The 27972-nt window shown below is 42.5% G+C and overlaps 1 protein-coding gene across 1 annotated transcript; it reads right to left on the minus strand.

The window, feature by feature from the left end:
• Positions 1 to 33: 33 nt before the first annotated feature.
• On the minus strand, positions 34 to 27972 carry LOC112225866 (LIM homeobox transcription factor 1-alpha-like). The gene is made up of 9 exons (XM_024389963.2): positions 27784 to 27972; positions 23989 to 24074; positions 23326 to 23518; positions 4338 to 4570; positions 3961 to 4121; positions 3733 to 3810; positions 3357 to 3474; positions 2908 to 3063; positions 34 to 2818 (listed from the first exon to the last, which is right to left on the minus strand). The coding sequence occupies exons 1-9, from the start codon at positions 27825 to 27827 to the stop codon at positions 2661 to 2663; spliced, it is 1227 nt and encodes a 408-aa protein (XP_024245731.1). The 5' UTR covers positions 27828 to 27972; the 3' UTR covers positions 34 to 2660.

The following is a 27972-nucleotide window of genomic DNA, read 5'->3' on the forward strand; positions in this document are numbered from 1 at the left end:
TACTCAGAATAATGTAGGCATATTTAGTCTGACTCTGAATTGACAGGTTATATTGAAGAAAGGTGACATTACACGCAAAAAGCACATACACTGGAATAGGTCACAGAACAAAAACTTGGAACAATTTCTTTCAGACAATCTGAGAAATGTATCCCACAATAAATTATATCCACGTAAATACTATACTGTAAAAAATATATATCATCAGTCAATTATGAGAAATCATACAGGAAGCGGACTCCACAAGATGGTCCCAGTGTGGGTATAAGCTATAGGAAAATACTATCAATAGTGCTATGTTCATAGTAATAATTATTTACATTTTGAAAGTGTGGCACACAGCTCATGCTTCAACATAAATACTTAACCATAAGAGTACAAAATATTGAACAATGTCTATTGTAAGGTGTGTTTTCGATCAAAGATAAATAATTACAGTGATTATACCTATAGTAGTACTGTATTATTCATTGTAACAACAATAATATTAACACAATTATTTTACATTGGAACACATACTTGTTTATCGTAGCTAGGGCCAGTAGTTTTCCTGACCACATGATCTGACCAGGAAAGACTCCTGGGCCTAATCATACTTTTTACTTAAGTGTTACACACCAATTAGTATTCAACTCCTACATTTTAGTTAGGGCCTAGAGTTTTTCCAGCCAAGGACAAACTCCTGCACCTTTTATTAGTGAATACTTCACAGTATCAAAGAAATAATTACAAGAAGGCTAGCTCTGGTCCATGTTATAACATACGGCTTGCTGATGCTGAGCATTCCCAAGCAAGCCCCACATAAACCCCTGAACCAGAGCTACATGAAAGCGTTACACTTTCCTTTACACAACCCTGTTTCCATTATAAGGTTCTCCTAATGACCCTGTCAGCCTACTCTGTAGTGGTGTTTCTCAATCCTGGTCCTGGGGACCCAAAGGGGTGCACATTTTTGTTTTTTTCCTTTCGCACCTGACAACACACCATCTTGACCACACAGCAGCGCAGAGCTTTCAAGGCCTCCTTCGAGGTGTCCTCCAAACCATGCAGAAAGGTAAGCAGACCAGGCATAACATTGCTTTTTTCTTTCGCTCTCTTTTCAATGTGCACCCCTTTGGGTCCCCAGGACCAAGATTGAGAAGTGCTGCTCTATAGGACCCTGTTAGCCTACTCTATAGGACCCTGATTGTATCTATAGTCTAAATATCTCCTTTCGCTATGTTGACTAATGTGAACTAATCAGGGGTTAGAGTGATGTGTAAATAATTTCCTGTTATAACATTGCTAAAAATTCTAACACACTAACCTGAGCACAAACTCTAGACCTAAGTTACCTAACCCACATACTTCACTCATTCACATACAAATCGAGCGTGCCACTCTGTATCCTTCAACTCATCTCAACCTATAATGAAAGCTGTTCCTCCAGATCTACCTGTACTTTTATTCCAGTCATTCATTTAGGCTCAACTTCCATTCACTTTCTGATTTGGCTGAATTGACCCCATCCGTGCTATGAAATAGTGGCCATCTCCAATACAACGTTTTTTTTGGGTTGAATCATGTTCTGGTGGCAGCTCTGCCCCTAGCCTGCTGTAACCTCTCTGGTATGGGTCTTCACTCTGCTCCGAAACCCAGCTGCCAAGAAGACTCCCTAACCATGTGGACACCATAAGCAGGTCAGATCATGAGCTAAATGAATGAAACATTCCCCATTCATTAGCAACCTAATAAGTAACATAGGTTTCTGACTCACAAACACACAGACCTGGATTCAAATAGTATTTCTTCTCTTCAAAATACTTTAACTGCTCTTGATTTAAGCTTTCCTGGGCAATCCTCCCCTCCCTTATATGAAACAAATGAGAGAGTATCAGATAAAGTATGATGTCATAGGATTTCACATCTGTCTGCTACAGGTAGGACGTTGGGATCAAGCAAAAGAGAGTGGCCGTGTCCGAATACCCATACTTGCGTCCTAAATAGTAGGACGTTTGAGTATGTGAAAAAAAGTTTTATAGTATGTGAAATCTTGAAGAGCTAGTGTACTTTAAATGCCCGGATGTCATACTCATTTTGTCTTTCCATCTAGTAGAATTCGCTAGGCACTATTGAGGAAGATAATTGTCTTTTCACACCCACGTGTTCGACAACAACTGATAATTAGATGAGGGGACAAAAGCGATTGCGCATTCGATGATGCCTTCTCAGTATGGATGAGTAGTGTTTTGATATTTGTTGCTTACTGCATACGTTTGTACTAAACACAATGTTCTAAATAGTATGTAATATGATTAGTACACAGTATGCAGTTTAAGTAAGTAACGGGCAAGCCAGATTTAGTTCACGCCCTACATCATAGTTGAGACCTTAAATGGCTACCTGGGTCGTGTTTGGTATGGAAAAATGTGTTCTTAGTGGATAAGTCGAGGTAGTACATCCCTATTTCACTCCTAAGGTTTCCTCCCTACAGAACATGACCAGGTGTTTCCTATTATGCTTTTACTTGGTCATGTACAATAAGCCTGGTCAGACATGGATATGGACCCAGCTCAAGCATGGTTGGTGTGATGACCTTCTGGGTCTAGTAGGATAACTGGCCATTAGCTGCTTCTCTGAGTGTTGATTAGTGGAGTGAGTGAGGGATCAAGGGTGCGGGGTCAGGATGTGAAGTAGGAGTTCTGCATGGAGTAGAGGCGGTCGATGGGGTTTCCCACCCGCCCCGCCAGGAGCCCACTGTCCGCCACTGCCAGGAGACAGTCGCCGAGGTGACTGAGGCTCCCGTCGCTGTCCAGATCGTGGAACACAGTCTCTGAATCTAAAGGGAGAAATAGAGTTAGTGTGTCTGTCTGTTTGGTCCATCTGTCCATCTCGCTCTCTTTTTATGTTTCTCTCCCTCTCTCTCACCGTAGGAGTGGAGATGTTCAGAGCCCAGCTGAGGGGGTGTGAGGCCATGGCGGAAGGGCTCTCCTCCGTAGATGTTGGGGTCCAGAGCCAGTAGCTGCTGTCGTGGCAACGAAGGGTACGACAACAGACCGTCCAATCCGTGACCACTAGAACCGTCTGGGAAGAGAGAGACAGAACATGAATCAATCCCTGCATCTCTTCCTCTCGTCCTGCCCCTTTACCTCCAGAGACATTGTTTCACCTGCCTTGAGGTGAGTTTCCTGAAACTTAGCTACTTTGGCAAGCTACTCTGTTTAATTGTTACTTTTGTAGCGAAAGACTAATCTTTCTGTGCATGAATGACCAAAAATGGTCAAATTATGCACTTCTATATCTACCGTCCCGCGAGTTAAGTACCAGTTAACTACAAGGCTTTTGGGAAACCCCTGCTCTGTTCTCCACTCTCTTACCCTCACTGTCATCGTTGCTCTGTCTCCCCCCCCTGGTCGGCCCTCTCCTGGACCCTCCCAGCTGCTCCTGTTCCTGCTGCTGCTGCTGTTGCTGCTGCCTGCGAGCTATCTTCTTCATCTGCAACGCACAGGACCAACACACACTGGCACACTGATAATGGACCCAATGGCGCTATTGCTCTGTCGTTCGTTAGAAGGATAGTTCACCAAAATTGCATTGTTATTTGGGTGAACTATCCTTTTAACTGTGCTTTAGCCTTTAAAATAAATGTTAGCATGCGGTTTCAGAGCAATTGCGCCGTTAGATTCATGATTAGTGCTATATTAGTGTCATGGGCGGGGGGAGTGGCGATTCAGGACAGGTCAAATATCTCACCTTTGCTCTCTGGTTTTGGAACCACACCTGCACGACTCGAACCGTCAACCCGGTCTCAGCTGCCAGTGTCTCTCTCACCTGAAGATAAGAGAAATTAAGCCATGACACTAAATGGGACAGTGTGTGTATATGTCTGTGTGTCCGTGTGTGAGAGAAAAAAAGAGAGACAGAAAAGTGAAAGAGAGGAGGAACAAAATAAATAAACCGTGTTACGCCTGGTCTGCTTACCTTTCTGCAAGGTTTGGAGGACACCTCGAAGGAGGCCTTGAAAGCTCTGCGCTGCTGTGTGGTCAAGATGGTGCGTGGTCGCTTTGACCGTTTGTGGTCCTTCCCTTCGCCGCCCTTCCCCCCTACAGAACCGCCCCCACCATCCTCATCCTCACTCTTCACTGAGGGGTGTGGAGAGAGAAAATAGGATCTTCAATTGACAGACAAACTGGTATCAAATGGTGCCTAGTAGTGAATTCCAATTAAAAAACAAGTCATTAGGTTATCACTGTGTAATTATGTAATCTCCTGCACTTTCTGTACCATGACAAAGTGCCATCCAGTGATTGTATTGGTTGATTGATTGATTTGTTGGTTGCCCTGTCTTTTCCTGTTACCTGACTCAGTGGGTGTGGGGCTGATGGCAGCCAGCATCTCCCTCTCCTTCTCGTAGTCTCCCCTGCAGAGCAACTGTCCCTCCTTCAGGACAAACTCGTCTCCGCGCTGCAGCCGGCGCTCACATTCACAGCAGCTGAAACAGCCCAGGTGGTACACCTGCCCCAGCACACGCATGATCAGCTCTGAGCGCCCAATCACCTGCAGGCACGCACTGCACTTCCTGACAAACAGCCTATAGGGACAGAGGGGAGAAAGGGTGCGTTCCAGTGTGTAATAGATAAGTTGTCTTTATTGCAGTCGGGTGTGTTCCAGGTTGTCTTTTTTGCAGTCTTGAAGATGTTTAATGTCTCTAGAATCACAGTAGGAATATGATCAAGTAATATTCTGAGATGTGCAGAAGACACCGTCTTGACCACACAGCAGCACAGAGATTTTAAGGCCTCATTTGAGGTGTCCTTCCAAACCGTCTCTTTTGTAGTTGGGCTGCAGATGATCAGGTCTCACATCGCTTGCAGGAGTTGTTGTAATTTCTCACTAACATGATATTAGCAGTCCTCTGAGATGTGCCGAGCGACTGAATTAAAGACAACATGGAACGCACCCAAAGGCAGAGACATATTGCCTGAAAGATTAGACCTCATTTGCACCTGTGAAGATTCTCAATCAAACCTGTGTACGGTATCTAATTAAATGTCACATCAGCATTTCCCATAACTTAAAGCTTGAACATGTAACATAGCTAACATGGTAATGCTTTAGAATGTCGTTCTTCACTGATGACACTTGGGGGCAGTAGTCAACTGACATGTAGGGAGCCTGCACTGAAGTGTTGGTGGATTCTAGTTTTTTTACGAATTCTTTACATCAATCTATTGAACGAGCTGGTACAGCCCATCATTACCTACTATTCACAATTAGTAGGATTTAAAAGAGAACATGTGAAACATGTATCGTGCTTGGACAGTTTTTTTAACAGTTCACACACTCATTCGTGGTCTACTTTCTTTTTGTTCATTCACCACTACTCTCGTGTGTCCCACCCCTTTCATTTTCTCCAACTCTTCATTCTCTTCTCATCAACATATCAATTCAATTTAAAGGCCCCAAAACTCCTGCTTTTAAATTCCTCTTGAATTCCAGTTGTTTTATCCCTCTATCCCCCCTTCTATCGCTCTCCAGTATTTTCTGACAGGATTCCCAATTCCCCCCTCCATTCTCCTTCGCTCCCTCCCTCCACAGTTCAGTGAAACTAATAAAGACAGGATTAATTAGATTGTTGTTTAAACAGTGCGATGCCCAGACAGACGCTGTAAACTCATAACCAGGGATTGGCCATAGCATGGGGTTAATCTCTCTCGCTCTCCTCTCTCTTTTACACACCAAAACACGCACACACACACACACACACACTCTTTCCTCTTTCTTTATCGGTCTCTCTAGCCTAACCAACCCACAAACTCTCACATATATTTACAGGAAACCAAGGTTACTCATCAATATACGGTGAGTACTTCCATATACATTTCTACAATATCTAAGCATATTTAAAACACACACCTGCACACGCCTAATCATATGATGACATATTGACACAGGAAATCCTGGGTCATTAAACAAGACAGCAAACAATAGTTCTGCTGTGCAGAGACTTAGCTCATAGAAAGAGAGAGACCATAGAGAGAAAAATGTTTCTGTTGAGCAAGGGATGACTGGATGAGATGAGAAAGTGACAGGATGACTAGGGACAGAGAGATAGAGGGAGGAAGTTAGAGGGAAGGAGAGAAGTGTTAAGGCTCCCTGACTGGGTGAGAGGAAGGTGTCAGTACCCCAAATCTGAAGGGCGGAGAGGGGAAGAGGTGAAGAGAGGAGAGTGAGCCAGGTCGGCACATTAGAGCTCCTAATCTGTGATCTTGCCCTGTCCGAACCACAGCTGCCACGGATAATCTCTCTCAATCCATCTGTCTGCCAAACAAGCTAACACTCCCGAAAATTACCCCAATCACAGCCCACCACCGTCACACAAACTTACTTAACCAAACATACTCACTTGCCAAACACACTTACACACATGCGTGCGCATACTCACACACACACACAGACGCATGCACACACACCGATCGAGGAGTACCACTTCAACACTAATCCAGGCAACACCACCACCACGACTATCAATTCACTTCACACTCCATTATACCGAGCTGTCTCTGTCCACAACACACAGAAAGTTATTTCAAGTGCCTCCTCTTAATTGCCTCATTGCCTACAGCAATTGTAAGGAAAATATCTCATCAAATAGCCCCGAAAATGGCAAACCACAATTTTTAATTTTAAAGGGGAAATCTGCTATTTTTTTACTTTAACATTCACAATATATACATATTAATTATTGAAGAAAATAACTTATGCGTCATGAGCTTAGTTCAATTGTTATCCTTACCCAAAATATAAGATTGTTTACAAACAAAGCAGTAAAACAAAGTAATTGTAAACAGACACGGGATAGCCTCAAAATATTGGTTAAAACTATACATTTGATCTCATGGATGGTCAGTCCTTGCATCAATAGCTCTGTATACATTTGAGAGTAGTTACATTTCTCCATCCTTCAGCTATTTACAAAATCATTGGCAGGGTGCCGGCTTTGTTATTTGAACTGCAGATTTCCCCTTTAAATCCTAGTTTGTTTTTTAAATCCATTTTATACTGCCAGAATTGACTCAACATAAAAGGCGACATGGGACAACGGTCACCAGACCACAATTCCTCTGCAGTGTTTAAGTCCTGATTTTTGGTTATTAATCCCATTTCATAGTGCCACATATTGTAGAATTTAATAAACTTGGAAACTGAAGGCAATGGTCACTGAGGGAGGTCTCTAAGTAGATCAGTCTAATCCCCCTAATAGAAGTGTAATTCACAATAGACCCACCCACCTCTGTCCCGAATGGCACCATATTCCCTTTATAGTGCACTACTTTTGACCAAGGCCCAAAGGGCTCTGGTCAAAAGTAGTGCACTATATAAGGGATACAGTGCCATTTGGGACGCATCCCCAATAACCCAGGGAGAGGAGAAATGGCTCATGGCTGCTATCAAGATGAATGGTCCCACTTTAGACAAAACATAATGAAGCCTTCATAAACCCTTTATAAAGCCTATATAGGTGTCTCCGAAATTATCACAAGCATTCGTAAGCAAACGGAGTTAGATTTTACCCTGCTTGGCACTTTGACCTCCCCAATTCACGGCACCAATGAGATTGACTGGGTTCGAACCCCAGTGGGTTATGACTGTTGAGACATTAGTTTGGGGAGCGAATGCAAGTCCTCAGATCTCAGCAAAGACTATGTTATGCATGTGTTAGTTGTATGTTGATGTGTATGTGGAGCTGCTTGCTCCTATGTGCGTAAGCATGCATGTTTGGTGTGTGTCCATCCATGTGAATGGATTAGTGAAAATGTGTGAGGTTGTGGGTATGGTATCTTGGGTGAGGTTGTGGGTATGGTATCTTTACAGTGAATCTGGATGTTACAATCTTAGTATAGCTTTAGTATAATTTTATTTTGGTGTGAGCATGTGTGTGTGATTGTGTGTGTCCACGTGCATGTGTGTGTGCACGTTCAAGTGTGTGTGTGAGCGGATATTGCACTGTGAAGCAGGATGGCTCAGAGCCAGGGTTCAGTAATCACATCATCTCCTTTTATTAAATCTCCCTGCACTGCTTCTGTGTTATTAACATTTCCCAGCATTCCCCACGATACAGCTCCCCCCGCCGCCACCACACACACACACACACACACGCACGCTCGTGACTCACACACACACACTAAGATGCCTGCATACAAAAACAGACACATACACAAAAAAAATGCTTGGTTGTTTGGTTGACCCAAATGCTGGGTTGCAGGTGTTTGGTCACTTGGTTGGGTTGTTTTCTTTAAAAACTGCTGGGTCACTAGTGCTGGGTTATTGATCCAGCAGGTCAGATCATTAGACTGGAGGCCTAGTTTAGTAGGGTTGTTGCTTTCGGATAGTTATTTTTAGCCACCCATGAGAGTAAACGTAATTCCTGTTAATCTGTTCTGTTGTATAGTTATCACACGTTTAGATCCATAAAGCTTACATAAGTGTATGAGTTCCCCTAAAAGCGTATGTAAATCCCACTGTTGCGATACAATAAGGTGGTATACCTTATTATTAAGCAATGAGGCCCAAGGTGGTGTGTGGTATATGGCCAATATACCACAGCTAAGAGTTGATCTTACACACGACGCAACGCGGAATGCCTGGACACAGCTCTTAGCCGTGGAACAAAAGTGTGTGGACACCCCTTCAAATTAGTTTGGCTATTTCAAATCAAATCAAATCAAATCAAATTTTATTTGTCACATACACATGGTTAGCAGATGTTAATGCGAGTGTAGCGAAATGCTTGTGCTTCTAGTTCCGACAATGCAGTAATAACGAGCAAGTAATCTAACTAACAATTCCAAAAAAAAAAACTACTGTCTTATACACAGTGTAAGGGGATAAAGAATATGTACATAAGGATATATGAATGAGTGATGGTACAGAGCAGCATAGGCAAGATACAGTAGATGATATCGAGTACAGTATATACATATGAGATAAGTATGTAAACCAAGTGGCATAGTTAAAGTGGCTAGTGATACATGTATTACATAAGGATGCAGTCGATGATATAGAGTACAGTATCAACGTATGCATATGAGATGAACAATGTAGGGTAAGTAACATTATATAAGGTAGCATTGTTTAAAGTGGCTAGTGATATATTTACATAATTTCCCATCAATTCCCATGATTAAAGTGGCTGGAGTAGAGTCAGTGTCATTGACAGTGTGTTGGCAGTAGCCACTCAATGTTAGTGGTGGCTGTTTAACAGTCTGATGGCCTTGAGATAGAAGCTGTTTTTCAGTCTCTCGGTCCCAGCTTTGATGCACCTGTACTGACCTCGCCTTCTGGATGACAGCGGGGTGAACAGGCAGTGGCTCGGGTGGTTGATGTCCTTGATGATCTTTATGGCCTTCCTGTAGCATCGGGTGGTGTAGGTGTCCTGGAGGGCAGGTAGTTTGCCCCCGGTGATGCGTTGTGCAGACCTCACTACCCTCTTTCAGCCACACGCGTTGCTGACAGGTGTATAAAATCGAGCACACAAGCCATGCAATCTCCATAGACAAACATTGGCAGTAGAATGGCCTTACTGAAGAGCTCAGTGACTTTTAACATGGCACCGTCATAGGATGCCACCTTTCCAACAACTCAGTTCATCAAATTTCTGCCCTACTAGAGCTGCCCCAGTCAACTGTAAGTGCTGTTATTGGTAAGTGTAAACGTATCGGAGCAACAATGGCTCAGCCGCGACGTGGTAAGCCACACAAGCTCACAGAATGGACCGCTGAGTGCTGAAGCACATAGCGTGCAACAATTGTCTATCCTCATTTGCAACACTCACTACCGAGTTTCAAACTGCCTCCGGAAGCAACGTCAGCACAAGAACTGTTCGTTGGGAACTTCATGAAATGGGTTTCCATGGCCGAGCAGCCTCACACAAGCCTAAGATCACCATGCGCAATATCAAGCGTTGGCTGGAGTGGTGTAAAGCTCGCCGCTATTGGACTCAGGAGCAGTGGAAATGTATTCTCTGGAGTGATGAATCACACTTCACCATCTGGCAGTCAGACGAATGAATCTGGGAGAGAATGCTCCCGAGTCCGAATGCATAGTGTCAAGTGTAAAGTTTGGTGGATGAGGAATAATGATTTGGGGATGTTTTTCATGGTTCGGGCTAGGCCCCTTAGTTCCAGTGGAGGGAAATCTTAATGCTGCAGCATACAATGACATTCTAGACGATTCTGTGCTTCCAACTTTGTGGCAACAGTTTGGGGAAAGCACTTTCCTGTTTCAGCATGACAATGCCCCCGTGCACAAAGCGAGGTCCATACAGATTGGTGTGGAAGAACTTGATTGGCCCGGACAGAGCCCTGACCTCAAACCCATCTAATACCTATGGGATGAATTGGAACGCCGACTGCGAACCAGGCCTAATCGCCCAACATCAGTGCCCGACCTCACTAATGCTCGTGGCTGAATGGAAGCAAGTCCCTGCAGCAATGTTCCAACACCTAGTGGAAAGCCTTCCCAGAAGAGTGGAGTCTGTTATAGCAGCAAATGAGGGGACCAACTCCATATTAATGCCCATGATTTTGGAATGAGCTGTTCGACGAGCACGTGTCCACATACTTTTGGTCATGTAGTGTATATTGGCCATATATCACAAACCCCCGAGCAGTGGTGGAAAAAGTACCCAATTGTCATACTTGAGTAAAAGTAGAGATACCTTAATATAAAGTTACCCAAGTAAAAGTCACCCAGTAAAGTATTTGGTTCTAAATATACTTAAGTATCAAAAGTACATGTTATTGCTAAAATATACTTAAGTATCAAAAGTAAAAGTATACATAATTTCAAATTCCTTATATTAAGCAAAGCAGATGGCACCATTTTCATGTTTTTAAAATGTACAGATAGTCAGGGGTACACTCCAATACTCAGACATAATTTAAAAACAATGCATTTATATTTAGTGAGTCTGCCAGATCAGAGGCAGTAGGGATAACCACGTGTTCTCTTGATAAGTGCGTGAATTGGACCATTTACCTGTTCTGCATTCACCTGGTTACCAACGTACCTAGAGCAGTAAAAATAACTTCTGTCATACCCGTCGTACACAGTCTTTTATAAACTGGTTGGTTTGAGCCATGAATGCTGATTGGCTGACAGCCCTTAGCCGTGGTATATTGATCATATACCACACTGCCTTGGGCTTTATTTCTTAAACATACCACGGCTGTCAGCCAATCAGCACTCAGGGCTCGAACCACCCAGTTTATAATACAGCATGTAATAAATTATCTTCACATTATAAAAGAATGTGTCAAATGCAAAAACAAAATAACAGGTGGCCAATAAAACCTAGCTGAAAATAATTTAAGGATTATATTAAAACAGACCTAACTGCTAGGTCAACTCGGCATGAGAGTAAAAACTACACAATTGATAGTTAAATTAACCCATGTTTGGATAATCCCAACAACTCAATTTGTTGGGTTATTCACACAACCCACCTGTCTGGGTCAAAATAACCCAGCGTGTGTTCTGTCCAATATTTAGCTAGCGTTGGCTTACCAAATGATCCAAATTGGGTTGTTTTTAACACAGCATTCTTTTGAGTGTATGGGTCACAGACACGGTACATCACAGAACAGTGATATACAAACAGAAACAACTTGTAATCACACACATACATATGCAGATGGAAGGCATTTCCTTCAAAGCCTATGTGTACTTATAGACAACGTGCATCAGACAGTCTTATTTGATTTCCAAACATTTTGAGGTATACAGTATGAATGACTCTCTGATTAGTATAAAATACAATATCAAGGTCTATTACTAATGACTAGCATACCAGTCTCTCCATAGACTCCTAACTATTTACACTGTTCACAATAATACTTTAGATATTCCATACTCTGATCTCGACTGAAAGACTACCCTTTAATAATAGTTCAGATATGGCATAACATGAAAAAATGTAATATACCTGCAAAGAGTAACGACTGAAAACTGTGCAGAACACTGTGCTTGATGCTTGGGAGAGTGTGAGAGGAATGTGATATGTGTGAGGACATGGATGATTCTCTGTCTGTCTGTGTGTGTGTGTGTGTGTGTGTGTGTGTGTGTGTGTGTGTGTGTGTGTGTGTGTGTGTGTGTGTGTGTGTGTATAGATAAAAGCTAATCCCCAGGCCACCAGAACGCAATATCCTGTCTGGCGGTTTCTCATTTCCTGTCTCTCTCTGGTGGAGCGGGATGCAGGGGGAGGGTGGAGGAAGACTGGGGAGGGGAGGAGACTCGTTGCCCCAGAAACAGGAGATACAGCCCCCCGATTTGAGAATGTTGACACCGCTCTCTCTCTGCCTCTCTCCGTCTCTCTCCCTCCCTCTCTCAGGTCCACCCCCCATCTTTTCTTTTCTCTTTTTTTCTCTCGCTCTTCTTCTTTTATTATCTCAGATTTAATAACGTCGAGGCGAGCAGCTTGTTCTTCCATGAAACATTTATTAGCTGTCTGTAATGAAATTGTTGTGGGGGAGGCCAGATGATGGGGGACTCATCGGGCATTATGCAAAAACTGTGGCAATATTACTTTGTGGTGACACAGACACACCTCGGCTCACACCTCACCTTCCTCCTCTTCTGTCTTCTTCTCCTAAATCTCTCTCTTTTGCGCTCTCTTGCTTTTATCCCATTCTCACTCCCCATCTGCAATTTATCAACTTTCTCCAACTTCTCATTTTCAGTCACATCTCTGTTCTCTTTGTCCTTTCCCTCTGTATTGTTTTGGCACAATGCATGCCTTGATATAAATGTATCACTGTAAGGTTCTGTTTCTCCATCTATTTTCTCTTCCTACCTCTTCTCTCTTTCACACCTCTTTCATCACCTGTTGACCTGAGCTGGGAGGTGACGTAAGAACCCTTACTGTGTGTCTGGTGGAAGAGAAGGATTGTGTCTGAAATAGCACAATTTTACTTATATAGAGGCACTACTTTTGACCAGAATGGTAACCTATTCCCTATATAGTGCACTATAGTGAAATACTTTAATGCCATTTAGTGTAATTTCAGATGGAGACAAGACATTGTGTTAAAAACCACAATATTACTCCTCAGTATGGATATGGAGTACTAAAGTTGTCTGTGTCTGTCTGTCTGCCTGCCCATAACCCCTGTGGACAACCATGTATGAGCCAAGACCAACATTATATCCCTAACGCACTCCTACAACCCCTCAGACTGAACTATAGTGAGTGCAAACACATGGGATGAATTCCTAACAATTCTACAAAAAAAGTGAGTATTCTTCAGAGTGGATATCATTGGCTGCAATAGGTTATGCTTCGGTTCAGACTATGTACTCCATTGCACAGTAGGCTTGCTGCAGTTGTGTTGATCAATCCGCTTTGTGGGTTTTGGCATATATGTTTTAGCAGTATATGTTTTAGCAGTATGGCGTAGAATGTCTTGATTTAACCCATTCCCTCCACTGTGCATACTAACTAATTATCCATCTCCTAGCACAGTTATACTGTATATTACAATATATACAGAATATAACTATATACAGGTACTGTGAGTATATAGTTATTCTCTTAGGCTTGCCATCACTGGAGTGGCTGAGTACATTTGGTAATTAGCGCTGTGTCCAATCAACCCCCTCCCTCCATCCCACCCTCCCTCTCCTCCCATCCTGAGACACAAAGAGGCGCTGAGCTGAGAGACGATTAAGAGAAAACGAGAGATAAACAGAGAGATAAACTGATTGGTGTCATCAGTGCTATCAATCTCAACGAGAGGGAAATGAGGTTTGGAATCGAGAAATATTATTACAAACCAGACAGTGATGAACGAGGTAATGGAGAGAGGAGGAGCGAGATAGGGAGGAGGATAAGGGGGATGGGTGGGAGAGATACTGTATCTGTGTGGAAGACATGATTTCTCTGTTCTCAATCCCAGCATAGGACAACAGTGATTCCACATATAACCATGTAAGATGAGAAGGTGGGCTCCTGGCCTGGCAGTTTGAGAGATTGTTTGGTCAGTGAACGTTGGTCTTGGCTGTGACTCTTGGGGTCTCCGCTCCCGTGTGACTGTGGGAGTCTCCCCTCTCCAGACAGGGTCTCCATGTCTCCCACCCCACATAGTGATCTATTAGAGCCAGCATTGAGGGGCCAGAGTGTTGGGTCTAGCAGTTACCTGCGCTACCACCTTGTGTGTAGATGCCTGAGTGAGTGTGGAATCGAATCCCAGTCCCGCCGTACTTTCCACACAAACCTCTAACTTTCATTTCCTGTCTCTCTCCACTGTCTCTACTACTAAAAACATCAATGGTGTTTTTACCAACAATACCACCACCTATCGTGATACAGTGATATCCACTGTAGTGTTCTACATGTTGATATCCAACCCATATGTGTGTGCAGTAGGAGCAGGCTATCTGTTGCCTGGTGAGCGGGGGGTGTAGATAGGCCTCAGAGCCCCCCACTTTAGACTGATATCGAACCTGGGCTCCAGGCTCCTCCAGGCTCTAGTCGCCCGCCGGGCCCCAGGGCCTTTATTGGTCTGAGACCTAGGTCAGCCCGGAGACTCTGCTCTCTGTTGCTCTGTGGGAAGTGTGTATCAGAGTGTGATTGGGGGATACTGGAGAGTCTGTATGGGCAGCGGTCTGTGTCTCTTTGCCTGTCTTGGAAATTGTGTGTAATAAAAACACACACACAACTCTCGCCTAAGAAAAAGGACTAATATGAAAATATTTGAAAACAATGGCTAGACGGAGATACTGTAGCGGGAGGAGGCAAACAGCAGGGCTCAGCAGAGTGGAACCATGCTCCTCATGTAATGAGTAACCCTAACCCTAGCTTCAACCACTACCCTTACTCTAGCTTCAACCACTACCCTAACTTCAACCACTACCCTTACCCTAGCTTCAACCACTACCCTTACCCTAGCTTCAACCATTACCCTTACCCTAGCTTCAACCACTACCCTTACTCTAGCTTCAACCACTACCCTTACTCTAGCTTCAACCACTACCCTTACTCTAGCTTCAACCACTACTCTAACTTCAACCACTACCCTTACCCTAGCTTCAACCACTACCCTTACCCTAGCTTCAACCACTTACCCTTCACCACTACCCTAGCTTCAACCACTACCCTTACCCTAGCTTCAACCACTACCCTTACCCTAGCTTCAACCACTACCCTTACCCTAGCTTCAACCATTACCCTTACCCTAGCCAACCACTAACCCTAAATACCAACTTCAACCACTAATCCCCACTACCCTTACCTCTTCAAATTCCCTTACAATTACCCTTACCCTAGAAACTACCCTGCTTCAACCACTACCCTTACCCTAGCTTCAACCACTACCCTTACCCTAGCTTCAACCACTACCCTTACTCCCGGTTCAACCCTAACCCTAAATCCAACTCCAACCATAATCCCCCACCTCCAAATTCACAATTGAAATCCTGATTAGCTCCACAAGCTAATACCTAGGCTTAGCTCAGTGGGCTAACACAGTCTTAGGACTAACACTGGGAGATCTGGGTTCAAGAGACCCAGTCGGCCATTACAAGGTCACTATGAGAGTGCTATGGGGATGATACAGTAAGTACTCGATTCAATCAGATCCACTTTAGCCCGCGACAACCGACAACTGCATAGCATAATTATTGTTTTATTTAGACGATGTTGGAGGTGGAACTGCGTTGGAATTGTCAAATCAGCAAGTGGCTCCCCGTGTTATACCTATCGCGGACATTGCCATTGGATGCACCCAGTCACATTTGTATAAACTGGTTGAATCTACACAGAAGCACACACACAACTCCAGACCGCAAAGGGTTACAGCAAAAAAAGATACCTCCCTCCAATATTAAGCTTTCCACTATTTCTAGTAAATTCTTATACACAGACACTCACTCACTTCAAATTATCATACAGTGTGTGTGTGTGTGGTGCTGATGGAATGACTGCAGGGAACACAAGGAAACATTGTTACTGATCTTCTGAAGGTCATAAGTAAAGACGTGTGCCAAGTCTCTCACAGAGTCAGACATACACAGTACACACACTATATTGAAAGAGAGAGACTCATCATATGTACACTATATACAGTGGGGCAAAAAAGTATTTAGTCAGCCACCAATTGTGCAAGTTCTCCCACTTAAAAAGATGAGAGAGGCCTGTAATTTTCATCATAGGTACACTTCAACTATGACATACAAAATGAGAAAAAAAAATCTGAAAATCACATTGTAGGATTTTTTATGAATTTATTTGCAAATTATGGTGGAAAATAAGTCATCTGTACAAAAAATAGTACGCAAGTATAAACCCCATGGTATCACACAGCCATCATACTGCTCAGAAAGAAGATGCGTTCTGTCTCCCAGAGATGAACGTACTTTGGTGCGAAAAGTACAAATCAATCCCAGAACAACAGCAAAGGACCTTGTGAAGATGCTGGAGGAAACAGGTACAAAAGTATCTATATCCACAGTAAAACAAGTCCTATATCGAGATAACCTGAAAGGCCACACAGCAAGGAAGAAGCCACTTCTCCAAAACAGCCATAAAAAAGCCAGACTATGGTTTGCAACTGCAGATGGGGACAAAGATCGTACTTCTTGGAGAAATGTCCTCTGGTCCGATGAAACAAAAATGGAACTGTTTGGCCATAATGACCATTGTTATGTTTAGAGGAAAATGGGGAGGCTTGCAAGCCGAAGAACACTATCCCAACCGTGAAGCACAGGGGTGGCAGCATCATGTTTTGGGGGTGCTTTGCTGCAGAAGGGACTGGTGCACTTCACAAAATAGATGACATCATGAGGCAGGAAAATTATGTGGATGTATTGTAGCAACATCTCAAGAGATCAGTCAGGAAGTTAAAGCTTGGTTGCAAATGGGTCTTCCAAATGGACAATGACCCCAAAGTTGTGGCAAAATGGCTTAAGGACAACAAAGTCAAGGTATTGGAGTGGCCATCACAAAGCCCTGACCTCAACCCTATAGAAAATGTTTGGGCAGAACTGAAAAAGCGTTTGCGAGCAAGGAGGCCTACAAACCTGACTCAGTTACACTAGCTCTGTCAGGAGGAATGGGCCAAAATTCACCCAACGTATTGTGGGAAGCTTGTGGAAGGGTACCCGAAACGTTTGACCCAAGTTAAACAATTTAAAGGCAATGCTACCAAATACTAATTGAGTGAATGTAAACTTCTGACCCACTGGGAATGTGATGAAAGAAATTAAAGCTGAAATAAATCATGTTCTCTACTATTATTCTGACAATTCACATTCTTAAAATAAAGTGGTGATCCTAACTGACCTAAGACAGGGAATTTTTACTGGGATTAAATGTCAGGAATTGTTTAAAACTGAGTTTAAATGTATTTGGGTAAGGTGTACGTAAACTTCTGACTTCAACTGTACACACTATATAGAGAGAGACTCAACACATACAGTGGGGAGAACAAGTATTTGATACACTGCCGATTTTGCAGGTTTCCCACTTACAAAGCATGTAGAGGTCTGTAATTGTTATCATAGGTACACTTCAACTGTGAGACGGAATCTAAAACAAAAATCCAGAAAATCACATTGTATGATTTATAAGTAATTCATTTGCATTTTATTGCATGACATAAGTATTTGATCACCTACCAACCAGTAAGAATTCTGTCTCACACAGACCTGTAAATTTTTCTTTAAGAAGCCTTCCTGTTCTCCACTCATTACCTGTATTAACTGCACCTGTTTGAACTCGTTACCTGTATAAAAGACACCTGTCCACACACTCAATCAAACAGACTCCAACCTCTCCACAATGGCCAAGACTAGAGAGCTGTGTAAGGACATCAGGGATAAAATTGTAGACCTGCACAAGGCTGCGATTGGCTACAGGACAATAGGCAAGCAGCTTGGTGATAAGTCAACAACTGTTGCCGCAATTATTAGAAAATGGAAGAAGTTCAAGATGACGGTCAATCACCCTCGGTCTGGGGCTCCATGCAAGATCTCACCTTGTGGGGCATCAATGATCATGAGGAAGGTGAGGGATCAGCCCAGAACTACACGGCAGGACCTGGTCAATGACCTAAAGAGAGCTGGGACCACAGTCTCAAAGAAAACCATTAGTAACACACTATGCCGTCATGGATTAAAATACTGCAGCGCACGCAAGGTCCCCCTGCTCAAGCCAGCGCATGTCCAGGCCTGTCTGAAGTTTGCCAATGATCATCTGGATGATCCAGAGGAGGAATGGGAGAAGGTCATGTGGTCTGATGAGACAAAAATAGAGCTTTTTGGTCTAAACTCCACTCGCCGTGTTTGGAGGAAGAAGAAGGATGAGTACAACCCCAAGAACACCATCCCAACCGTGAAGCATGGAGGTGGAAACATTTTTTGGGGATACTTTTTTGCAAAGGGGACAGGACGACTGCACCGCATCGAGGGGAGGACGGATGGGGGCCATGTATCGTGAGATCTTGGCCAACAACCTCCTTCCCTCAGTAAGAGCATTGAAGATGGGTCGTGGCTGGGTCTTCCAGCATGACAACGACCCGAAACACACAGCCAGGGCAACTAAGGAGTGGCTCCGTAAGAAGCATCTCAAGGTCCTGGAGTGGCCTAGCCAGTCTCCAGACCTGAACCCAAAAGAAAATCTTTGGAGGGAGCTGAAAGTCCGTATTGCCCAGCGACAGCCCCGAAACCTGAAGGATCTGGAGAAGGTCTGTATGGAGGAGTGGGCCAAAATCCCTGCTGCAGTGTGTGCAAACCTGGTCATGAACTACAGAAAACGTATGATCTCTGTAATTGCAAACAAAGGTTTCTGTACCAAATATTAAGTTCTGCTTTTCTGATGTATCAAATACTTATGTCATGCAATAAAATGCTAATTAATTCATTAAAAATCATACAATGTGATTTTCTTGATTTCTGTTTCGATTCCGTCTCTCACAGTTGAAATGTACCTATGATAAAAATTACAGACCTTTACATGCTTTGTAAGTAGGAAAACCTGCAAAATCGGCAGTGTATCAAATACTTGTTCTCCCCACTGTATATACACACACACACACACACATATACACTGCTCAAAAAAATAAAGGGAACAACACAATGTAACTCCAAGTCAATCACACTTCTGTGAAATCAAACTGTCCACTTAGGAAGCAACACTGATTGACAATAAATTTCACATGCTGTTGTGCAAATGGAATAGACAACAGGTGGAAATTATAGGCAATTAGCAAGACACCCCCAATAAAGGAGTGGTTCTGCAGGTGGTGACCACAGACCACTTCTCAGTTCCTATGCTTCCTGGCTGATGTTTTGGTCACTTTTGAATGCTGGCGGTGCTTTCACTCTAGTGGTAGCATGAGACAGAGTCTACAACCCACACAAGTGGCTCAGGTAGTGCAGCTCATCCAGGATGGCACATCAATGCGAGCTGTGGCAAGAAGGTTTGCTGTGCCTGTCAGCGTAGTGTCCAGAGCATGGAGGCGCTACCAGGAGACAGGCCAGTACATCAGGAGACGTGGAGGAGGCCGTAGGAGTGCAACAACCCAGCAGCAGAACCGCTACCGCCGCCTTTGTGCAAGGAGGAGCAGGAGGAGCACTGCCAGAGCCCTGCAAAATGACCTCCAGCAGGCCACAAATGTGCATGTGTCTGCTCAAACGGTCATAAACAGACTCCATGAGGGTGGTATGAGGGCCCGACGTCCACAGGTGGGGGTTGTGCTTACAGCCCAACACCGTGCAGGACGTTTGGCATTTGCCAGAGAACACCAAGATTGGTAAATTCGCCACTGGCGCCCTGTGCTCTTCACAGATGAAAGCAGGTTCACACTGAGCACATGTGACAGTCTGGAGACGCCGTGGAGAACATTCTGCTGCCTGCAACATCCTCCAGCATGACCGGTTTGGTGGTGGGTCAGTCATGGTGTGGGGTGGCATTTCTTTGGGGGGCCGCACAGCCCTCCATGTGCTCGCCAGAGGTAGCCTGACTGCCATTAGGTACCGAGATGAGATCCTCAGACCCCTTGTGAGACCATATGCTGGTGCGGTTGGCCCTGGGTTCCTCCTAATGCAAGACAATGCTAGACCTCATGTGGCTGGAGTGTGTCAGCAGTTCCTGCAAGAGGAAGGCATTAATGCTATGGACTGGCCTGCCCGTTCCCCAGACCTGAATCCAATTGAGCATATCTGGGACATCATGTCTTGTTCCATCTACCAACGCCACGTTGCACCACAGACTGTCCAGGAGTTGGCGGATGCTTTAGTCCAGGTCTGGGAGAAGATCCCTCTGGAGACCATCCGCCACCTCATCAGGAGCATGCCCAGGCGTTGTATGGAGGTCATACAGGCACGTGGAGGCCACACACACTACTGAGCCTCATTTTGACTTGTTTTAAGGACATTACATCAAAGATCAGCCTGTAGTGTGGTTTTCCACTTTAATTTTGAGTGTGACTCCAAATCCAGACCTCCATGGGTTGATAAATTTGATTTCCATTGATAATTTTTGTGTGATTTTGTTGTCGGCACATTTTTTTAAAGAAAAAAGTATTTAATAAGAATATTTAATTCATTCAGATCTAGGATGTGTTATTTTAGTGTTCCCTTTATTTTTTTGAGCAGTGTATATACTCTGTATAGAGACTCAAATCTATCTCTATATGAGAGACTCAAGATGGGGCACTCATTCTATAGCCTACTTACAACATGGGAGCAAGTCTACTCTGTATAGGTTAAGTCTTTGATCTAGGTTAGACAATACAACATGGTCACCCATTCTATACTTTCAATAATTATATGTATGTACCAATATTGAATGCGATAAGCAAGATTTTCTTAGACACCTGAACTCATGGGTAACAGCTAAACTGTATATGTCAAAGTATTCACACCCCTTGACATTTTGTTGTGTTACAGTCTGAATTTAAAATGTATTGAATTGAGATTTTGTGTCCTTGGTCTACACACAATACTCCATAATGTCAAAGGGAATTATGTTTTTATCCATTTCTACAAATTAATAAAAAATGTAAAGCTGAACTGTCTTTAGTCTAAGTATTCAACCCCTTTGTGCTGAACAAGTCACAAAATAAGTTGCATGGACTCACTCTGTGTGCAATAATAGTGTTTAACATGATTTTTGGATGACTACCTCATCTCTGTACCACACACACAATTATCTGTAAAGTTCATCAGCCAAGCAATGAATTTCAAACACAGATTCAACCACAAAGACCAGTGAGGTTTTCCAATGCCTCGCAAAGAAGGGCACCTATTGGTAGGTGATTTTTTTTAAACAGACATTGAATATCCCTTTGAGCATGGTGAAGTTATTAACTACACTTTGGATAGTATACACCCAGTCACTACAAAGATACAGGCGTCCTTCATAACTCAGTTGCCGGAGAGAAAGGAAACCGCTCAAGGATTTCACCATGAGGCTAACGGTAACTTTAAAACAGATACAGAGTATAATGGCTGTGACAGGTAAAAACTGAGGACGGATCAACAATGTTGTAGTTACTCCACAATACTAACCTAATTGACAGAGTCAAAAGAAGGAAGAATAAAAAATATTCTAAAACATGCATCCTGTTTGCAACAGAACACTAAAGTAATACTACAAAAAATGTGGCAAAGAAATGTACTTTATGTCCTGAATACAAAGCGTTATGTTTGGGGAAAATACAACACAACACAACACATCACTGAGTACCACTCTTCACGTTTTCAAGCATGGTGGTGGCTGCATCATGTAATGGGTATGCTCGTCATCGGTAAGGATTAGGGAGTTTTTTAAGATAAAAAGAAACGGAATAGAGCTAAGCAGAGGCTAAGTCATAGAGGAAAACCTGGTTCACTCTGCTTTCCAACAGACACCATGATATAAATGCACCTTTCAACATGACAATAACCTAAAACACAATGCCAAATATACACTGGAGTTGCTTACAAAGAAGACATTGAATGTTCCTGAGTAGCATAGTTACAATTTTTACTTAAAATTGTCTTGAAAATCTATGGCAACACTTGGCTGTCCAGCAATGATCAACAACCAATTTGATAGAGCTTGAAGAATTTCTAAAATAATAATGTGCAAGTATTGTACAATACAGGTGTGCAAAGAGACTTACCCAGAAAGACTCATAGCTGTAGTGTTTTTTTTCATGAATGTTTTACAAATATTATAAATTGTTCTTCCGCTTTAACATTACAGAGTATTTTGTGTAGATCGTTGACAATTAAATCCATTTTAATCCCACCTTGTAACACAACAAAATGTGGGAAAAGTGATGACACACTATGACACCCTTACTTACTGAAGGCACTGTAGTAGCAGACACTTTTAGAGGGACTGAGACAGTGAACTCATTACCCCAATACCATTTCATATCTGTCGCACTCCAATTCCCCCTACTAACACCTCACCCAAATTACCCCGGAACGAAACACACTAATCTTAGTTGTCTATTATTTACATGCTAAGCATTTACAAAGAAGCAGTAAATGAAAACTTCTCTACTACCCTCCCCACTATATATCCCCCTTCACCTATCCCTCTGTCTCTCCCTCCCTCCCTTCTCTCTCCTTTCCTCCAACTCCCCCTCTCTCATCCAGATGTCTGCTACAGTGGGAGAGTCTGTGTGCCTGGACGTCGTCTGACACTTTTCACAAGAATGATAACGACCTGCAGGCTACGTCCTTCAGCCATCCATCCCTGGGGATCTCACACACACCACCAACAAACAAACACACCCACGAACACACACATGCATACACACACGTTGAACACATGCATGCACACACACCCACACATAGACTGACCAACAGACCCCCCAGACTGATCGAAACTCCACACCAAGTCACATTTATCAGAGAGGAAAGTGGAGCAAGCTTACTGCCACACTAATAGCAATCAAGCGTTTCATGTATATACCCACCAAACATTCAGGGACTAGTGTCTGCAGGTTTTATTTTTTAAATTTCAATTTAGACCTAGACAACTAGGTGAGGGGAGTTATTTACTAATGTGACCTTAATTCATCAATCAAGTTCAAGGGAGGAGCAGAAATTCGCAGACACTGGGCCCTGCATGGAATGAGTTTGACACGTTTTCCATATGTTCTGTCATATATTCCATATATACCAGTTCCTATAAGCCCCTGAGCCATTTCACAAGTTTGCTCTATCCCGAAACCAGCACACCTGATTCAGGGGTGGCACAAGGACTAGGTGACAAAATACATTGATTAAGACAACGCAAACTCTAACGTTTGTGTGTCTTTTGGGATTTTAGTAGTATTGACGTTCTCTTACTTTTCGTAGTCATGCTTGCAGTACAGCAGACGGTCTCTGCAGTAGCATGTCCCACTAAGCGCGCTCAGACACACCGCACACTTGACGCAGGTCTCGTGCCACGAGCGCTCGTTGACACGCAGTAGGAAGCGATCCGCAATGGGCGACTCACACCCCGCGCACACCTCGCCCCCTCCGCCCATATGTTCTGAACCTGAGGGGAGAGGGGGACACAGGGCAAAGGGGATACCTAGTCAGTTGCACAACTGAATGCATTCAACCTAAATATGTCTTCCGCATTGAACAATAACCATCTGAATCAGAGAGAAACGGAGGCTGCCTTAATCGAAGTCCACGTCATTGGAGGGTATAGTGTGTGTGTGTGTGGTCAAATCTGTAAATGTCAACCAGAACTTGATTTTTTTTGGTTAATTCGATATTACTTCCCGGCAAGGTCCATAATTATTTTATGACAAAAATAGCAATACAAATGTATCACATATCAAATATATTACATATTTATCGTATATTTCTCACATTTATAACATAAAGTTCAGAATTTAAAACGTTCTGTCACTATAACCTTTGACATTATAATGGATATTCATTTCATTATTGGACTATAATGTTAAAATAATTATGTGCCAGTCAGGCCCAAGATGTCAGTCCCATTTCACTCCTCACCGAATGGCGTGGAGGCTGGAGGCTGCTGAAGACATGATTGGGTCTCCTCTGTTTTCATCCCGTCCCTCCTTCCTTCGTCGTGTTCGCTGGACGAGAAGGAGAAGGAGAAGAGAGAAAAAAGGACAGTTACCCTCTAAATACAAGCCTACAGTCAACAAGTGTGTAGAAGGAAAAAATTGAGGGCAGATTGTTGTCGCCGAAAAGTGAGAAAGAGGATATACTGTAAGGGGAAAATAAAACGCATCAAAAGTCAATGAAAGACACGTAGGCTAAGGCCTAAACATGACCGTGGATATTGTATTTCCGTGTCCTCTTGAAAACATATTTAATATTCAAATGTATGAATTAATTACATAAACAGTCGATCTGCAATGCGCACATATTGCAACAGGAATAAAATTGTATACATGTATTGCCTCGGAATGGATAAATGCATAGGAAATAAAAATAAATGTGCTAGGCTTAATAGGTTACTCAATTCGGTCTACTCAACAGAGTTTTAAACACCTGACACACTGAGATTTAAACGTTGGAGCCGAAGGTGGTGTGTGGTCCTATTCATGTTTATTTATTTGCATATATGATACCCGAAGTCAGATTGGGGGTCGAACCGGATATCTGGTTTTGCCCTAATATTGACCAAAAACAGGTCGGGATTAAACCCCGTGACCTGCTGACGCCACACCGCTACACAAACCCAGAAACGGCCCAAATCCATCCGAGTCCGTTGTTGGAGAGGGAAAATGCAATACCGGATATTTAAAATAAATAAAGATCATTTTGTCGAATACGATTCATAGAAATGTATGAATTCAAAATTCCAACTAAAGCATGGAGATTTATTAATATACTTTGAATAATAATTCCAATATGAATAATAATACGCTAATAACTGTTAATAGAATAATAATAATATGATAATATAATTACTAACGGTGTTTAATGGTGTGGTAGGCTATAGAATTGCTCAATCCCGACACTTAGTAATGGACTTCTCATACCTATTCTATGAACACAAACTTAATCTACATAAATCGTGACATTTCAATAATGCACTATATTCAATAGGCCTATTGCAACATAGCGTGAACATGTTTATCTATTATTCGACAGTATTCTAAATCAAAGTGACTTTAAATTTGTTTTTTTAATGAATATTTATAATTAAGAACGCCTAAATCTAATTCCAGCCGATACCCTACATTTCGAAAGGAACTAATTGTTCTGAATGACCGATTTAATTTAAATACATTATTTGGTTTTTAAATTGATCTAGGCTTTAAATGATACATTCTCAATTATTGGGTTAAAATATAACAATTCTTAATCGAATATGAAGTTTACATGTTTATGAACTGAACTGATAAAGACTTTCAAGATACCTTTGCTCTCATTGGAGGAATTAGGGTGTCACTGCTTCGAATAAAAATTAAAGTAATTTAAAAAAATAAAACCTGAAAAATCATCAAGAAATGTGAATCATTATTGATTTAGGCTACATGAATACATAGGCTAAAATTTCATTTACACCGTCATTACAAATCGAAATAATTATTAGACCTTGTATAAAATAGCCTACTAAATCAAATAATTTAGGCCTATTAATGTGCATAGACTACAGAACTGTATCCACTAACCTCAAAAATATGTATTTCAATTTATTATTATTCCAAATGATCACAACAGTGATTACAAGATAGGCTATAAAATACTATTATAAAACCACATAAACCAATAAAATCACTTGAAAAACAAATCTGGAATATTCTTGTTTTCGACTAACTGCTATAATGGACACTGTATGTCATAGAATTTGAGCCTTGTTGTTGCCTTGCTTGCCAAAGCGCGCGTCTCTATTCGCCTATTTCTAAGAGCACATAACTGTTTGCTATTTCATGTCTATTATTCATAGCTGTGTAATGCAGACAAATACTGTTGACCAGAACAGTATATCCTTAAACTACTATCATATAAGCTTTATGTTATACCGATAATATACAGGACAAAACTGAAGGGGCACCTGGTTTAGTCTCCCCCCCCCCTCTCTAAATAAAACGCATAGGCCTATATAAATCTTTCGGCCCTGTGTGGTGATAGGGATATCAAAGCTTTACACATTGGTTAACATTGAGAAAATTTATAGGTGAAGAACAATATGTTCTGTGAACACCAAAGTCTGGGGAATGTGCTCGGAAGTTGTAGGTTAAGGTTAGGGTCAGGTAAGGGTTATGGTTAAGGTTTAGGGTAAGGGTCAGGTTTAAGATTAGGGTTTAGGGTAGGGATGTCCCATGGATCGCAGATAGCACTAACAATGAAATATCACCTATATGCACCGCATTTGCTGGTACTGCCGTCAACTTTCTTGGAGCTATGTTATTACTGCACCGTCATCACACGTTCACAATAAGGCTAATCTACATTTGATTTCATATTTTCCCTTATATTTCCCCCATTATATTCACATAACTAGGCTACCACTGCCTTTTTCAATTTGCGTCACCCTGTAGCCTATATTATCCACAACATGTTGATATAAACGTGTAGGCTACTGTTTATAAACGTGTAGGCTACTACTGGATAAATAGTCTATTTCTTTATGGGCTAATATCACCCCACATTTCTACAACTCTTTGGAAAGACATGTATACATTGACTTTTCAGATCAAATCAAATCTAACTTTATTTGTCACATGCGCCGAATTACAAGTGTAGACCTTACCGTGAAATGCTTACTTATACAAGCCCTTAACCAACAGTGCAGGTTAGTTGAGTTAATCTTTACATGTAGGTAGGGGTGAAGTGACTATGCATAGATAATAAACAGCGAGTAGCAGCAGTGTACAAAACAAATGGAGAGGGGGGTCAATGTAATAGTCCGGTGGCCATTTGATTCATTGTTCAGCAGTCTCATGAAGCTGTTAAGGAGCGTTTTGGTCCTAGACTTGGCGTTCCGGTACCGCTTGCCGTGCGGTAGCAGAGAAAACAGTCTATGACTATTGGCTTACAACCGAGGTTGTGGCTATTATCAAATGATATACTCTGTATCAAACTCGATGAAGAGCGAGACTCCATCATCATCAATATCATACAGGTAGAAATGAGATAGGCCAGTACTTTTCATACCCATCAACGGGGGCCCCCATACGTTCCACAACGTCTGGAGGTCAGGTGAATCAGGCGTGCTAGCTCAGAGCTCTCATCGGGAACCCCGAGACACCAGCCCGTTCCAAAACTTTGCATAGTTTACATTTTGGAACCGGCTGGGGTCTCGGGGTTCCTGATGAGAGCTCTGAAAACCCCGGAGATAGGCTGTAATAATTTCAAAATATCGATAAGGACTAAAGGTTTACTATGGACCTCAAGCCTATAATAAGACAGAACATGTATCTCGACAATCTCATTATTCAACAAAATATTAAAGTCAAATATTACAAACTATTTGGGTATTTAAAAGTATGCTATGTTAAAGTTGATAGGCCTACAAATATGAAATGAAGTAGGCTAGTCAAATAGCAGATTATAGGTTACAGGCAATATGCAACACATAACCTACACTTGGATAAAAGTCAAACCTTTGTAGGGATTCCCATCAGCCTCTGAAATAATAACATCGAGAAACCGATGTAGGATCACTCCTATTTCCAAGGAAGAATAAGACACGTAAAGGGGGTGGCCTGGTTAAATGTGCTGAAAAATGCCAAACACTTTATATTTGCAACATATCTGCGACTTGAGGTTGGCAATGCACCGACAACCTGTCGACGCGTTCTGGATGTTGGCGGCAGACGCACATACCTTGAGGTGAAACACACTCCTTCCGAAACCTCTATCGGTAGCATTAAAATATCATAAGACTATTCGGTCCGTGAATGTGCACGCGTCGTATAGTCCTATTTCAAACTCCAGAAGGCGAATAGCAGCAAAATAGCATGTTATGTTAAGGCAAACTATTCTATTGTGCTCTCTTTTCTCCCCGTCGCTCTA

Source organism: Oncorhynchus tshawytscha, linkage group LG27, assembly GCF_018296145.1.
Source record: "Oncorhynchus tshawytscha isolate Ot180627B linkage group LG27, Otsh_v2.0, whole genome shotgun sequence".
NCBI lineage: Eukaryota > Metazoa > Chordata > Actinopteri > Salmoniformes > Salmonidae > Oncorhynchus > Oncorhynchus tshawytscha.

Coding starts and splice junctions, on each gene's coding strand:
- LOC112225866 (XM_024389963.2), bottom strand. CDS start 27,827: ATGCTACCGATAGAGGTTTCGGAAGGAGTGTGTTTCACCTCAAG. Junction 4,122..4,337: donor CCCCACACCCACTGAGTCAG/GTAACAGGAAAA, acceptor CACACCCCTCAG/TGAAGAGTGAGGATGAGGAT. Junction 3,064..3,356: donor GAGCAACGATGACAGTGAGG/GTAAGAGAGTGG, acceptor CTCTCTTCCCAG/ACGGTTCTAGTGGTCACGGA.